This window comes from Pelodiscus sinensis, unplaced genomic scaffold (assembly GCF_049634645.1).
Source record: "Pelodiscus sinensis isolate JC-2024 unplaced genomic scaffold, ASM4963464v1 ctg91, whole genome shotgun sequence".
NCBI classification, from domain to species: Eukaryota; Metazoa; Chordata; order Testudines; family Trionychidae; genus Pelodiscus; species Pelodiscus sinensis.
The window spans coordinates 245204-259923 of NW_027466033.1; the positions used below are offsets into that span (position 1 = coordinate 245204).

Genomic DNA, 14720 nt, shown 5'->3' on the forward strand with positions numbered 1-14720 from the left:
ATGCCAGATCCTTACTGGCCTCATCACAAGCATTTATGACTCCCGGGCAGCCTCCACCCACAGGACCCTGGGGCACCCTGGAAGAGCAAGGGAGAGCACAAAAGTCCTGCTGGGATTCCCCTCACCTGCTGGGTCCCCCCGTCTCAGGGGCTGGGCCTTCACCTTGTCGGGGCTCAGGTGCTGCTCCAGTAGAACCTTCAGGAGGCGGGTGAAGGCTGCGGTCTCCGGGACTCCGCAGGCCACGGGGCTGCACAGGTCGGCGTGCGGCTGCAGGACGGAGCTGCAGTTCTGCTGCAGGAAGGTCAGCGTGGGGGGCACGACGTCGGCAGCAAGGCCACGCAGCATGGCCACGCTCTCCTGGCTCATGTTGTGCATGTGGGAGACAGTGGCGAGAGCCGAGGCCAGCAGCGCTTGCCAGACGCACGCGCCCCTGCAGTGCAGGAGGGTGCAGTGCGTGGAGATGGATGGAGAAATGCTGGAGCCGTCAGGCATCTCAAAGAGGAACTTCACAGTCTCCGGGGGCTGGAGCCACTGCCCACTCGGCAGGCTGACAGCGGGCTCTGCGCGGAGCAGTGAGGAGATGGGGTCCAGCCACTCGGCACTGGCAGAGCCGTCCAGCACCAGCCATTGCTGGGTGCCTGGCACGCCCAGCCCAGAGGCAGGGGCTGAGGCAGCTGCTCCTTGCAGGAGCCGGGAGAAAACACCCTCCCGCCAGATGCCTCCCTCCAGCCAGCCCAGGAACTCGGCGGCACTGAGGCCGTTGGGGCAGAGGCAGACAGTGCTGACGGGCCGATATGCCACATCCCTCCGGGTGCTCGGCCTGCCTGCTCCTGCCGTCAGCTCCAGGGACTCGCTCGCAGCCAGCCTGCTCAGCACCTTGGCCAGGGTCTTCCAGGCTGTGGTCTTGCCGCTGCCCGAGGGCCCCAGCAGCAGGACTCCCGGTGAGCCCATCAGGGCCTGGTGAAGCTGCACCATGGTGCTGGTGAGTTCGGAGTCAGTGTGGAGCTTGTCCTCGTGCAGCTGGGCTGCCACAGCACTCAGCAGCTGGGGGGGGACCCGGGCCTCGGGGAGCAGGGAGCAGGAGGCCGGGAAGAGCCCACGGAGCAGCTCCCACACTCTACTCAGCCTGGGCTCCTCCATGGAGGCCAGGAAGGGTGAGAGGCAGAGAGCTCGGAGGAGAGCAGGCTCCTCAGCCAGGCTCTCAAAGGCCTGTACCTCTGGCCTGGTGGTGGGCGGATACACTGTGCCAATGGCTGCCTCAATGACCCTCTGGAGCAGGGCCAGGCGGCTGGGGGCAGGGCCCGGGCCCAGCTCCCCCTCCAGCCAGAAGAAAGAACTGAGCTTCTTGGCCAGGGGCTCTGCTTCCCGGAAACCAGCTGCCAGCAGCATCACCTCTGCCACCTTGTGCAGCGCGGGGGGCAGCAGGCACACGGGGCGCAGGACCAGGCGCAGGAGCTCAGGCACGCGCCGCATGGTGGCCAGGCAGCCATAGGTCTCCCTGACCCGCAGCAGCCGCTCCCCAAAGAGGATGTTCCCCAGCACGCAGGGCTGGAAGGGCTCGGCCTCATCCAAGCCCAACTCTGGCAGGGCCCTAATAGGCTGCTTCTGCCCCTCCCCATCCTTGCTCTGGTCGGTGGGGGTCACCTGGGGCTCCCCCTCCCGCAGGCCCATGCAGAGCCTCTGCAGGTCTGACAGGAGCTGGCTGAAGCTGGACAGGACACCGGGCTCCAGTTGGTCCACGGCCTCCAGCAGCAACCAGGCCCCAGCCTGCACAGCCCCACTCAGGTGCCTGCTGAGGCAGCCCAGACCCATCTGATGGGAACAGTGCAGGGTGACGACCTGGCGCCCCAGCGCCCTGGCCAACTGCTGCACAGCGGCTGTTTTCCCAGCCCCGTAGCAGCCAAGAGCAGCTCCGCAGTGGAACTCCTGCAGCGCCAGCAGCAGCCCCAGGAAGCTCCTCTCCAGCTGGGGGCTCCCCACCAGGTGGGGGCAGTTCCCCACATACTCGTAGTCATAGTGCAGGCTCATGTCAAGGGTCTCGGCCCAGCAGCCTGGGGAGCTGGCAGCCCAGGTCTCAACAGGGGCACCCACGGCCCTGGCACTTTCGGGGTGCACAGCTAGCCGGTACTTGAGCAGCTGGGCCCAGTCAAAGGCGGTGGGTGAGTCGACCTTGCGCTCCAGGAGGCGAGCCAGCACGTCGCGCTGGTGCACGGTGATGGTCAGCAGGGCCCCCAGCAGCGTACTCATCCGGGTTCTGCCCGGCTGCCCTGCATGGCTACTGCAGTAGTTGCGGACATAATGGGCCAGGGCCTCCAGCTTGAGTTTGTGCTTGAGCTTCAGGCCAGGCTTGCGCATGGAGCTGAAGAGACGCTCCTGCACGTCCACGTGCCACCAGGCCTGCTCGGCCAGCAGCACACACTGGGCTGGGAAATCTGTCGCCAGCTGCACCCAGTGCTCCACCAGTAGGTGCAGTGGCAGCTCGGTGGGGCCTGGGCGCTGCTCAAAGGCCACGTCAAGCTGGGGGCGCAGGGCCAGGCGCCGGACCATGCACCCCTGCAGCAGGTAGAAGAGGGCCTCTTTCATGTGCTGCTCCAGGTTGCACAGCCATTTAGTGACCTTCTGGTGGAGCAGCAATGGGGAGCACAGCAGCACCGTCTCCCCACAGGCTCCCACCAGACCTGTGGCCTCCACCGTAGGCAGCAGGACACCGTAGATGGCAGGGTCATGAGTGGCCGAGGGTTCACGGAAGGCCAGCTGATGCACAGCGGGGAAGCAGCGGCGGGCCCAGCTGGTCACCTCCGTGGGCTCCAAAGGCGAGGCCACCATGGCCACCACCTCTGCGTTGCTGAGGAAGAAGAGGCGGGGGAAGCCCATGCGTGTGGCCTCCAGCACGTACTCCAGGGACTGGATGATGAGCTGCAGGTCCTCGACGCCCTGGTCCAGCATGGTCTGCAGGGGCACTCCCATGAAGCGACTCTCCCGGCTGCACGTAGCCAGCGGCATCACGCTGGACAGCACCAGTGGGTGGGTGGACGTCACCTGCATGAGCTCCCGGAATCTGCCGTCCAGCTGCTGAAAAAGGCACTCCTGGGCCAAGGACAGCAGCGTCAGGCCGTGGAAGGGAAACCCCAAGAGGCAGGGAACAGAAGCAGTGGGGAGGGAGACAACTTACCAGCTCCCTGCTGGGCAGACTGATGTCCATCTCATACAGGACTATATTCAGGAAAATCCACTTCTGCTGGAAACTGACCCAGACATCCAGGAGGGTTCCTGTTGAGAGGAGTATGGAGCTGAGCATTCCCAAGGTGCCTTCCAGGGCACTGGCTTGCTCCCTGTGCCAGAGGATGCATGCCCCATGCTAGAGAGGGAAAGGCTCAGGGGTTGGTCCCGACTAGGGTGGGCCACTGCACTTGCAAAGCTGAAGCAGAATGGAGGCACAGCCTACAAAGCACACAGTGGCAGGCAGACAGCTGTGGTGAACCTGCACTAGAGGCCATGGGCAGGAACAGACCCAGCAGACGTGAGTGGGAACAGCCCCCCAGATGGGCATGGGTGGGAACAGCCCCACCAGGCATGGGCAGGAACAGCCACCATGTGGGTGTGGGTGGGAACAGCCCCAGTGGGCGTGGGTGGGAACAGCTCTGGCAGGTAAGGGCAGGAACAGTCCCGGCGGGCAAGGGTGGGAACAGCTCTGGTGGGCGAGGGCAGAAACAGACCTAGCAGCCTTGGGCAGGAACCACCCCCCCCCAGTTGGGCATGGACAGAAACAGCCCCGAAAATCATGGGCGGGAAAAGCCTCTGCAAGCGTGGGCGGGAATAGCCCCCCAGGTGGGCGTGGGCAGGAAGAGCCCTTGCGAGTGTGGGCGGGAACAACTTCCCATGTGGGTGTGGGCAGACAGAGTCCCTGCGAGCGTGGGTGGGAACAGCTCCAGTGAGTGTGGACGGGAACAACCTCCCACGTGGGTGTGGGCAGGCAGAGTCCCTGCGAGCGTGGGTGGGAACAGCTCCAGCGAGTGTGGACGGGAACAACCTCCCACGTGGGTGTGGGCAGGCAGAGTCCCTGCGAGCGTGGGTGGGAACAACTCCAGCGAGTGTGGACGGGAACAACCTCCCAGGTGGGTGTGGGCAGGCAGAGCCCCTGCGATCGTGGGTGGGAACAGCTCCAGCGAGTGTGGACGGGAACAACCTCCCATGAGGGTGTGGGCAGGCAGAGCCCCTGCGACCATGGGTGGGAACAGCTCCAGCGAGTGTGGACGGGAACAACCTCCCACGTGGGTGTGGGCAGGCAGAGCCCCTGCGACCATGGGTGGGAACAGCTCCAGCGAGTGTGGACGGGAACAACCTCCCACGTGGGTGTGGGCAGGCAGAGCCCCTGCGATCGTGGGTGGGAACAGCTCCAGCGAGTGTGGACGGGAACAACCTCCCATGAGGGTGTGGGCAGGCAGAGCCCCTGCGACCATGGGTGGGAACAGCTCCAGCGAGTGTGGACGGGAACAACCTCCCACGTGGGTGTGGGCAGGCAGAGCCCCTGTGACCATGGGTGGGAACAGCTCCAGCGAGTGTGGACGGGAACAACCTCCCACGTGGGTGTGGGCAGGCAGAGCCCCTGCGACCGTGGGTGGGAACAACTTCCCACCTGGGTGTGGGCGGGAACAACCTCCCACGTGGGTGGGGGCAGGCAGAGCCCCTGTGAGTGTGGGTGGGAACAGCTCCAGCGAGTGTGGACGGGAACAACCTCCCACGTGGGTGTGGGCAGGCAGAGCCCCTGTGACCATGGGTGGGAACAGCTCCAGCGAGTGTGGACGGGAACAACCTCCCACGTGGGTGTGGGCAGGCAGAGCCCCTGCGATCGTGGGTGGGAACAACCTCCCACCTGGGTGTGGGCAGGCAGAGCCCCTGCGACCATGGGTGGGAACAGCTCCAGTGAGTGTGGGCAGGAACAACCTCCCACGTGGGTGTGGGCAGGCAGAGCCCCTGTGACCATGGGTGGGAACAGCTCCAGCGAGTGTGGACGGGAACAACCTCCCACGTGGGTGTGGGTAGGCAGAGCCCCTGCGATCGTGGGTGGGAACAACCTCCCACCTGGGTGTGGGCAGGCAGAGCCCCTGCGACCATGGGTGGGAACAGCTCCAGCGAGTGTGGGCGGGAACAACCTCCCACGTGGGTGTGGGCAGGCAGAGCCCCTGTGAGCGTGGGTGGGAACAGCTCCAGCAATGTGTGAGGGGAGGTGGAAAGATGGGTTATAACCTCTCCCCTGTGTAAGGTGGGGGCTGGGTGGGGCATGGGGAACACTGGGGTGTCTGATGGGAGGTGGGGAGATCATAGAATCATAGGATGCATTTAAAACTATAGGCTTTTGTCAACAGAACTTTTGTCAACAGATACTGTCGACAAAGCTTCTGTCGACAAAGAGCGTCTAGACTACATCCAGATACCCAGATACCACGAGTTGTAATACCTAGCGGTCCAATGTAATCGCCGCCCATTGATGTTGAAAAGGTCAAAGTCGGTGGTGAAAAAGATGAGTGACCTGTTGTTCCATCTTCACTGTAAGGCCTTGTTGCAGGCCCTCGACCGAACCAGCAAACTTGCTGCTTGGAGTTTTGTTGATTGAGTGTACGGGATGGTTGGGGTCGCCTATGACGTGGGCGCTGTTTTGCAGGTGATTGTTCTATAGGTCGCTGCTGGTATTGTTGTCTCTGAGAGGGGTAGTCGTACCTCCTCTGCTATGGATAGTATCTTTTGCGTCGAAGGGGGTGTGTGTACATCCCCAGGACGTGGAGAATAGACCGGGAATCTTGTCCGGAGGACCTCATCCATCTTTTCTGTGAACAACTTGTTTTTGTCAAAAGGGAGGTCCTTCCACTTTCATGTGAAGCTCCTTTGGAACTGCTGCGGAAGTAAGCCAAGAAGAATGCCTCATTGCTATCGCAGTTGCAGTGGTGAGAGCTGCTGTGTCTGCCACATCCAGCGAGATCTGCAAACTCGCTCGTGCCACCACAAAACCCTCTTGCACAAGAGACTTTAAGAGGGGACGCTTGCTTTCTGGCAGGTATTGAAGAAGCTGTGCTATCTTTTCAGAATTGTCAAAGTTGTGATTCGATAACAAGGCAGCATAATTAGAAATGCAGGGTTGCCAAGGAGTATACTTTCTTGCCGAATATGTCTAACTTTTTGACATCTGGTGTTGTCTTATACTGCTGCTGTGCTGCGTCTACCACCAGTGAATTCGGCTGTGGGTGGTTAAAGAGGAATTCTAGATTCTTGGAAAGGACAAAATATTTCTTGTCCGCTCTCCCGCAGGTTGATGGCACCGAAGCTGGTGTCTGCCAGATGATGTCTGCCGCTTCCATAATAGCTTCAACAATAGGGATGCAACTTTCGCGCTCTGCCTTCGGTGCAAATTTTTCAGCAGTCAATGCTGTTTCGTTTGCACTTCTGTTAGCTGGATTTCCTGGGACTGAGCCGCACGCTTGAAGAGGTCCTGGAAACTGTTTAAAATCGTCCGGTGGAGATGTGTCTGCTGGGAAAACCGCCTTGTCTAGTGAAGAGGATGAGCAGCCAGGAATTGGATTTTCAGTCTGCTGGTCCTCCACTTCTGACAATTATTTGTCCTCTAAGTCCGATCGCTGTGTTGTGGCACCCGGGCTGTGTGTTGGAGAGGTCAGCTGACGGTTATGGTGTTGCTGTGGTGGTGTGTGTCCCGCTATTGGTGGGCTGGCGCATGAGGGTTGTTGCTGTGTACGGTGGTGGACATGTGAACGTGACAGGTACGGAGAATCATGGTGATGATCGTAATATCGATCTGATGGGTGAGGCGATGAACACCTGGATGATCTACAACTGGTATGTCACCTCTCGTAGGTGGCACGCAGAGAATAGCAATAGCGTGGTGACCGTCTGTATGGCGGAGAGTAGGATCGGTGCCTGTAGCAGTTGCTGTAGCACGGGTGCCCATATGGGGAATAGCGCCTTTGGTAGAACCGCTATCTTAGGGTATGTCTAGACTGCATCCTTCTGTCGGCAGAGGGATGCAGATTAGGCTGGTTGACATTGCAAATGAGGCAGGGATTTAAATATCCCATGCCTTATTTGCATAAAATGGCCACCACGTTTTGCTGACTCAGCAGTTTGTTGGCAAAAAGTGGCAGTCTAGAGTGGGATCTGTGGAGAAGAAAGCCTTTTTCCACAGATCCCTTATGCCTCCTGCAAGGAGATTTACAGGCCATTTTTATGCAAATTATGCATGGGATATTTAAATCCCTGCCTCATTTGCAATGTCGACGTGCCTAATCTGCATCCCTCTGCCGACAGAGGGATGCAGTCTAGACATACCCTTAGGCTGTGGTGCCGGTAGACATGGTGCAGAGGCGATTGATATATTGGAGAAAGAGAAGGAGAAGGACCCGGTGAAAATCTTGGAGAAGGTGAGTGGGAAGTCCCCTGTCTCCCCGTATTAACAGAAGTGCCTCGGTGCCGGCTCCTGCTCCAGTGCCTGTGTTTGAACAAGTTGCGGCACTGCTGTGTTTACTGGTGCAGGGGCTGTTTGTGTTGCAGGACTGCCGCGCGGTGCCGACAACGGAGCTTGTTGTGTTGCCAGTGCTGGGAGAGTTCCCTCCGGTGCCGCTGCTGTCCGCACAGGTGGCTGTTGCTCCGACGCCGCTTGCAGGGTCGAGCGGAGAGGTGCTGGCACCTTTGTAGCGTGGGTGCAGCTTGGCGCCAAAGAGGCTCTTTTGGACGCTGCAGCCTTCTTTACTTTTGTCCCTAACCCGGGTACTGAGGTTCGCAGGACAGAGCCAGAGGACCCTGGCTTATCTTCCGCCGTCCTCTCAGGCGGGGAGATTTTCTTCCTTTTATCTGCCAGCGGTTATGGGGAAGAGACCCTTCTCTTCTGGGTCCTTCTGCTACTCATGTACTAGTGTGATATTTGTATGTGAAGTTATGAATATGGGCTCTGGGCTGGTAGTGTGAATGTTCTCTACCTGAGACAGAGCAATGCGCCTAGACTGCCTGTTATAAAGAAGGAATCTCCAGTGAATGACTGTGCTAACTAGCACGGCTCCAAGGACAATGGCTCTCGGGGTAGCCAATACACACACGAGGAATGCGCCTGGAAACCTGCAGACTGGCCAGTACCTCATGGACACTGGTATGTGAAACATGTATCATGTGACCAACTCCAGCTGGTACCAAGAATGGATCTATAAGTGCCATGAAGCAGTCTCCATCTTGGAGTCTTGCTACTGACCCCAGATGCAGCCTTGCGAGGGGCAGCGAGCGGGAAGGAGGCCGACCCATCCTGACAGAGGATGGGCAACAGAGACTTCTCAGCTGGCAGTTTGTAACATCTCTGCTGAGAGCCTGCATCGAGAACTGGGGGACTGGTGCATGTGATGTATTCTCCTTAATAACCTTATTATCCACCTTTTCTTTATTTTATTAATAAGCCTTTAGATTTTAGATTCTAAAGGATTGGCCCAGCAAGCTCAATCGGGAAAGATCCAAAGTGAAATCTCACTGGGATCTGTGGCTGGTTCTTTGGGATTGGGAGAACCCGTTCAGGGTAGGTGAGATTGGGTTCTATAACCCCTGCAGACAGGGGAGTTGAAGAGGGAGTTGAGCAGAGGGAGTGACTGATGGTGACCCGAAGCGCTTGTGCCAATACTTCTCCTGTCTCCTCCACCTGTGCCTGTATCCAGACAGAGAACCTGAGCATGGATGCCTCTACCCAGGTCCTGGTGTGGTCTTGCAGTATTTGTGGCTTGCAATTCCCACTGACTGATATCCAGGCTGGGGGAGACAACCATTGTGAAAGGTGCCTGCTGGTGGAATCTCTCAGGCAGCAGGTGGGAGAGCTACAGGAGGAGGTGGCCAGGCTGAGGAGCATTCGAGGCCATAAGGAGTTTCTGGACAGTATTCCTGTGGAGTCCACTGAGGTCACTGTCCTAGGATGTGGGACTGCTGACCTGCCACTTATGGAGGAGGCAGTGGTGCAGGGTGAGCACTGGCAGCTGGTTACTTCTGGCAGCAGGCAGTGTTCCACCCCTGCTCCTAACCCTCCCACTGTATTGTTACATAACCATTACACTATACTTTCTGCAGGAGACAAGGAGTCACCCCCCACAGTGGAGGAGACCAGACAGAAACGTAGGGTAGTGGTGGTTGGAGACTCTCTTCTGAGGGGAACGGAGGCGCCCATCTGTCGCCCTGACAGTTCATCTCAAGAGGTATGCTGTCTGCCAGGGGCCCGTATCCGAGATGTTACGGAGGCATTGTCGAGGATTATCCGGCCCTCTGACTACTACCCCATGCTACTCATCCATGTGGGCACAAATGATACTGCCAGGTGTGACACTGAGCGGATCAAGCGTGACTACAGGACTTTGGGAGTACAGGTGAGGGAGTTTGGGGCACAGCTGGTATTCTCTTCGATCCTTCCTGTCAAAGGCAGGGGCCCGGGCAGAGAGAGGTGCATCCTGGAGGTGAATGCCTGGCTGCGAGGATGGTGTCGCCAGGAAGGCTTTGGCTTCCTTGACCACGGGGTGCTCTTCCAGGAAGGACTGCTTGGCAGAGATGGAGTTCACCTTTCCAGGAGCAGGAAGGCCTTGTTTGGACACAGACTGGCTAACTTGTGAGGAGGGCTTTAAACTAGGTTCGACGGGGACAGATGAGCAAAGCCCACAGGTAAGTGCTGACTGGGAGATGGGTTGGAAATGGGGGGGACTATGGCCTCTAATGGCAAGGAGAAAGGAGGGTCAGGGCACAACAGGGAGGCAAGATCAAATCAGTATCTTAGATGCCTATATACAAATGCGAGAAGTATGGGTAATAAGCAGGAAGAACTGGAATTGCTAACAAATAAATACAACTATGATATCATTGGTATTACAAAAACCTGGTGGGCTGGGACGCACGATTGGAATGTTGGTATGGAAGGGTACGGCTTGCTCAGGAAGGACAGACAGGGAAAAAAGGGAGGAGGGTTGCCTTGTATATTAAAAATGTACACACTTGGACTGAAGTGGAGATGAACGTAGGAGATAGCTGTGTAGAGAGTCTCTGGGTTAAGCTAAAAGGGGTAAAAAATGAGGGTGATGTCATGCTAGGAGTCTACTACAGGCCACCTAGCCAGGTGGAAGAGGTGGATGAGGCCTTTTTTAAACAATTAACAAAACTAGCCAAAGCCCAAGATTTGGTGGTGATGGGGGACTTCAACTATCCAGACATACATTGGGAAACTAACACAGCGGGGCACAGGCTATCCAATAAGTTTCTGGACTGCATTGGAGACAACTTTCTGTTTCAGAAGGTTGAAAAAGCTACCAGAGGAGAAGCTGTTCTGGATTTGGTTTTAACAAATAGGGAGGAACTAGTTGAGAACTTGAAAGTGGAAGACAGTATAGGGGACAGTGATCACGAAATAATAGAGTTCATGATCTTAAGGAAAGGGAGAAGGGAGACCAGCACAATTGAGGTAATGGATTTCAGGAAGGCAGATTTTGATAAGCTCAGAGAACTTGTAGGTAAGGTCCCATGGGAAGCAAGACTGAAGGGAAAAACAACTGAGGAGAGTTGGAAGTATTTCAAAGGGACGTTGTTAAGGGCCCAAAAGCAAACAATTCCGCTGTGTAGGAAAGATAGAAAATATGGCAAAAGACCAGCTTGGCTTAACAAGGAGATCTTGCATGATCTCAAAATAAAAAAGGAGTCATATAAAAAATGGAAACTAGGACAAATAACAAAGGATGAATATAGGCAAGCAACACGGGATGCAGGGGCAAGATTAGAAAGGCAAAGGCACAAAATGAGATCAAACTAGCTACAGGCATAAAGGGAAACAAGAAGACCTTTTATAAATACATTAGAAGCAAGAGGAAGACCAAGGACAGGGTAGGCCCACTGCTCAGTGAGGAGGGAGAAGCAGTAACAGGAAACTTGGAAATGGCGGAGATGCTCAATGACTTCTTTGTTTTGGTCTTCACCGAGAAGTCTGGAGGTTTGCCTAACGTAGTGAATACAAGCAGAGAGAGGGTAAGTTTAGAAGATAGGATACACAAAGAACAAGTTAAAAATCACTTAGGAAAGTTAGATGTCAGCAAGTCACCAGGTCCTGATAAAATGTATCCCAGGATACTCAAGAAGCTGATAGAGGAGGTATCTGAGCCTTTAGCTATGATCTTTGAAAAATCATGGCAGACAGGGGAGATTCCAGAAGACTGGAAAAGGGCAAATATTGTGCCCATCTATAAAAAGGGGAATAAGAACAACCCAGGAAACTACAGACCGATCAGTTTAACGTCTGTCCCAGGGAAGATAATGGAGCAGGTAATTAAGGAAATCATATGCAAACACTTGGAAGGTAATAAAGTGATAGGGAATAGCCAGCATGGGTTTGTGAAGAACAAGTCATGCCAAACTAATCTGATAGCTTTCTTTGTTAGGATAACGAGCCTGGTGGATAAGGGAGAAGCGGTGGATGTCATATACCTAGACTTTAGTAAGGCATTTGATACAGTCTCGCATGATATTCTTATTGATAAACTAGGCAAATATAACTTAGATAGGGCCACGATAAGGTGGGTGCATAATTGGCTGGATAACCGTAGTCAGAGAGTCGTTGTTAACGGTGCTAAATCCTGCTGGAAAGGGATAACAAGTGGAGTTCCGCAAGAGTCTGTTTTGGGACCCGTACTGTTCAATATCTTCATCAATGATGTAGATATTGGGATAGAGAGTACGCTTATTAAGTTTGCAGATGATACCAAACTGGGTGGGGTTGCAACTTCTTTGGAGGATAGGGACATAATTCAAAATGACCTTAGCAAGTTAGAGAAATGGTCAGAGGTAAACAGGATGAAGTTTAATAAAGAGAAATGCAAAGTGCTCCACTTAGGAAGGAACAATCAGTTCCATACATACAAGATGGGAAGCGACTGTCTAGGAAGGAGCATGGCGGAAAGGGATCTAGGGGTCATAGTGGACCACAAGTTGAAGATGAGTCAACAGTGTGATGCTGTTGCAAAAAAAGCAAATATGATTCTAGGTTGTATCAACAGGTGTGTTGTAAGCAAAACTCGGGAAGTCATTCTGCCGCTCTACTCTGCACTAGTTAGGCCTCAGCTGGAGTACTGTGTCCAGTTCTGGGCGCCACATTTCAAGAAAGATGTGGAGAAATTGGAAAGGGTACAGAGAAGAGCGAGAAGAATGATTAAAGGTCTAGAGAACATGACCTATGACGTCAGGCTTCATGAACTGGGCTTGTTTAGTTTGGAAAAAAGAAGATTAAGGGGGGACATGATAGCGGTTTTCAAATATCGAAAAGGGTGTCACAAGGAGGAAGGAGAAAATTTGTTCCTCTTGGTTTCTGAGGACAGGACAAGGAGTAATGGGCTTAAAGTGCAGCAAGGGAGGTTTAGATTGGACATTAGGAAAAAATTCCTAACTGTCAGGGTGGTCAAATATTGGAATAAATTGCCAAGGGAGGTGGTGGAATCTCCCTCTCTGGAGATATTTAAGAACAGGTTAGATAGACATCTGTCAGGGGTGGTGTAGACGGAGCTTGGTCCTGCCTCGAGGGCGGGGGGCTGGACTCGATGACCTCTCGAGGTCCCTTCCAGTCCTATGATTCTATGATTCTATGATAACTGTCACGTTACTGGATTTTAGGGGAGCAGCCAGATCACGGCTGCAACCCTGGGGGGGGGTTGCCCCAAAAGTTGGTACAAAGGGGGCCATGTGAGGTGTCCACTGAAAGCTTACTTTCTACTGATTCTGTATATGCTATTCATATAAGTGTATAATGTCTATGTGTGAAGAAAGAGTTACTCACCTTGTGCAGTAACGGTGGTTCTTCGAGATGTGTCCCCGTGGGTGCTCCACTCTGGGTGCTGGTGCTTCCTCGCGCCGGCGACCAGAAACTTTTCTAGCCGTTTCTGCCGCGCTGTGCAGGCGCCGTGGCACCCTCTAGTGTCGTTGGAATTGAAGGGCGCCTGCGCGCGCGGCTCCTCCGTTCCTTCTCTACCCGCTAGAGCCGTGGTCACCAACCAGTAGATCGTGATCTACCGGTAGATCTCTGGGGCTCCAAGAGTAGCTCTTGAGCCCTCTCTGAACTGCGCACCTGCGCAGTACATTTACATTAGATTTCCTCGTGTAATGTAGGCAGGGCTTCAAGGAAGGGGCGGGGCAGTAGATCTTCGCCTGTTCTGAGACGTAAAAAGTGATCTTGGGTGTAAAAAGGTTGGAGACCACTGCGCTAGAGTATAAGGCTCCAAGCAGGGGAAGGAGGGAGGGTAGTGGAGCACCCACGGGGACACATCTCGAAGAAAAAGAAGTTACTCACCCTGTGAAGTAATGATTGTTCTTCGAGATGTGCCCCGTGGGTGCTCCACTCTAGGTGTCGGGTCCCGTCCCGGCGCCGTGGCTCAGCGAATTTTCATAGCCGTGTCCTGCCAGCCCATGCATGCGTGCTCCTTCACAGCACCATTCACGCCTTTGATCAGCCGCGCGCAGGCTGGCAACCGCCAGTTCCTCTCATCCGCTCATCTAAAAGAGAGAAGAAAGAAAACCGGAGCGGGGAGGAAGGGCGGGTCGTGGAGCACCCACAGGGCACATCTCGAAGAACAATCGTTACTTCACAGGGTGAGTAACTTCTTTTTCTTCTTCGAGTGGCCCCGTGGGTGCTCCACTCTAGGTGACTCCGGAGCAGTACCTAAAAAGAGTCCAGAGCGCTCCGAAATAAGGCTTTATGATCACGACTAAGTACTGCCGTAGCTACCGAAGAGTCCGAAGCAAACTGGTCAACTATAGCATAATGTCTCATAAAAGTGACATTAGAGGACCATGTTGCTGCCCTGCAAATGTCCCGGAACGGGACTCCCTTCAGGAAGGCCGTAGTAGCGGAAACCGCTCTGGTGGAGTGGGCCTTTGGAGGGTTTGGCAGAGGTTTCCCTCGTATAGAATGGCACATAGATATGCATGAAACTATAAGTCTCGAAATACGTTGGGAGTTCAATAGTTGGCCTCTAGAACGGTTTGCCAATGACACTATTAAACGGTCCGTTTTCCTAAAGTCTCACGTTCTATCAATGTAGAATGCCAAGGCTCTTCTTACATCCAGCGTATGCCATATTGTTTCTTGCACTGAGGCATGGGGTTTAAGAAAGAAGCACGGTAGAACCTCTGGTTCATTAATGTGAAACTCAGATGACACCTTTGGAATAAATGCTGGGTGAGCTCTCAAAGTGACTGAGTCTTTAGAAAAAACGATATAGGAAGATGAAGCCATGAATGCTGCTATCTCACTGACCCTACGAGCTGAAGTAAGGGCTCGGAGAAACAAAAGCTTGGTGGTAAGTATGTGTAACGGAATAGTGGCTAGAGGCTCAAAGGGAGGATGAGATAGAGCTTCCAATACTAAATCCAGATTCCACGAGGGTGGAGGGGGTCTGCGGGGTGGGTTGAGGTTCGCAAGCCCCTTTAGGAATCTTTTCGTAGTAGGGTGTGCGAATATAGAGAAGGAGTCGTCCATGTGATGAAAGGCATTAATCGCTGCCAAATGCACCCGTAGGGAAGCTATGGCCAGTCCATTATCCTGGAGTTGCAAAATGTAGTCCAATATACGAGGTAAAGGTGTGGAATAGGGGTCCAGGTTGTTAACCGCACACCATGCCTGGAATCTGGACCACTTAGCTATATAAGTAGCTCGTGTAGAATCTTTCCTG

The 14720-nt window shown here is 54.6% G+C and overlaps 1 protein-coding gene across 1 annotated transcript in view; it reads right to left on the minus strand.

The window, feature by feature from the left end:
* The window catches only part of DNHD1 (dynein heavy chain domain 1), a 278012-nt gene that overhangs the window by 108031 nt on the left and 155261 nt on the right, over positions 1-14720 (minus strand). Inside the window, 2 exon segments of the mRNA XM_075918511.1 lie at positions 126-3087; positions 3173-3270. Of these exon segments, the coding sequence (XP_075774626.1) occupies positions 126-3087; positions 3173-3270 (3060 nt within the window).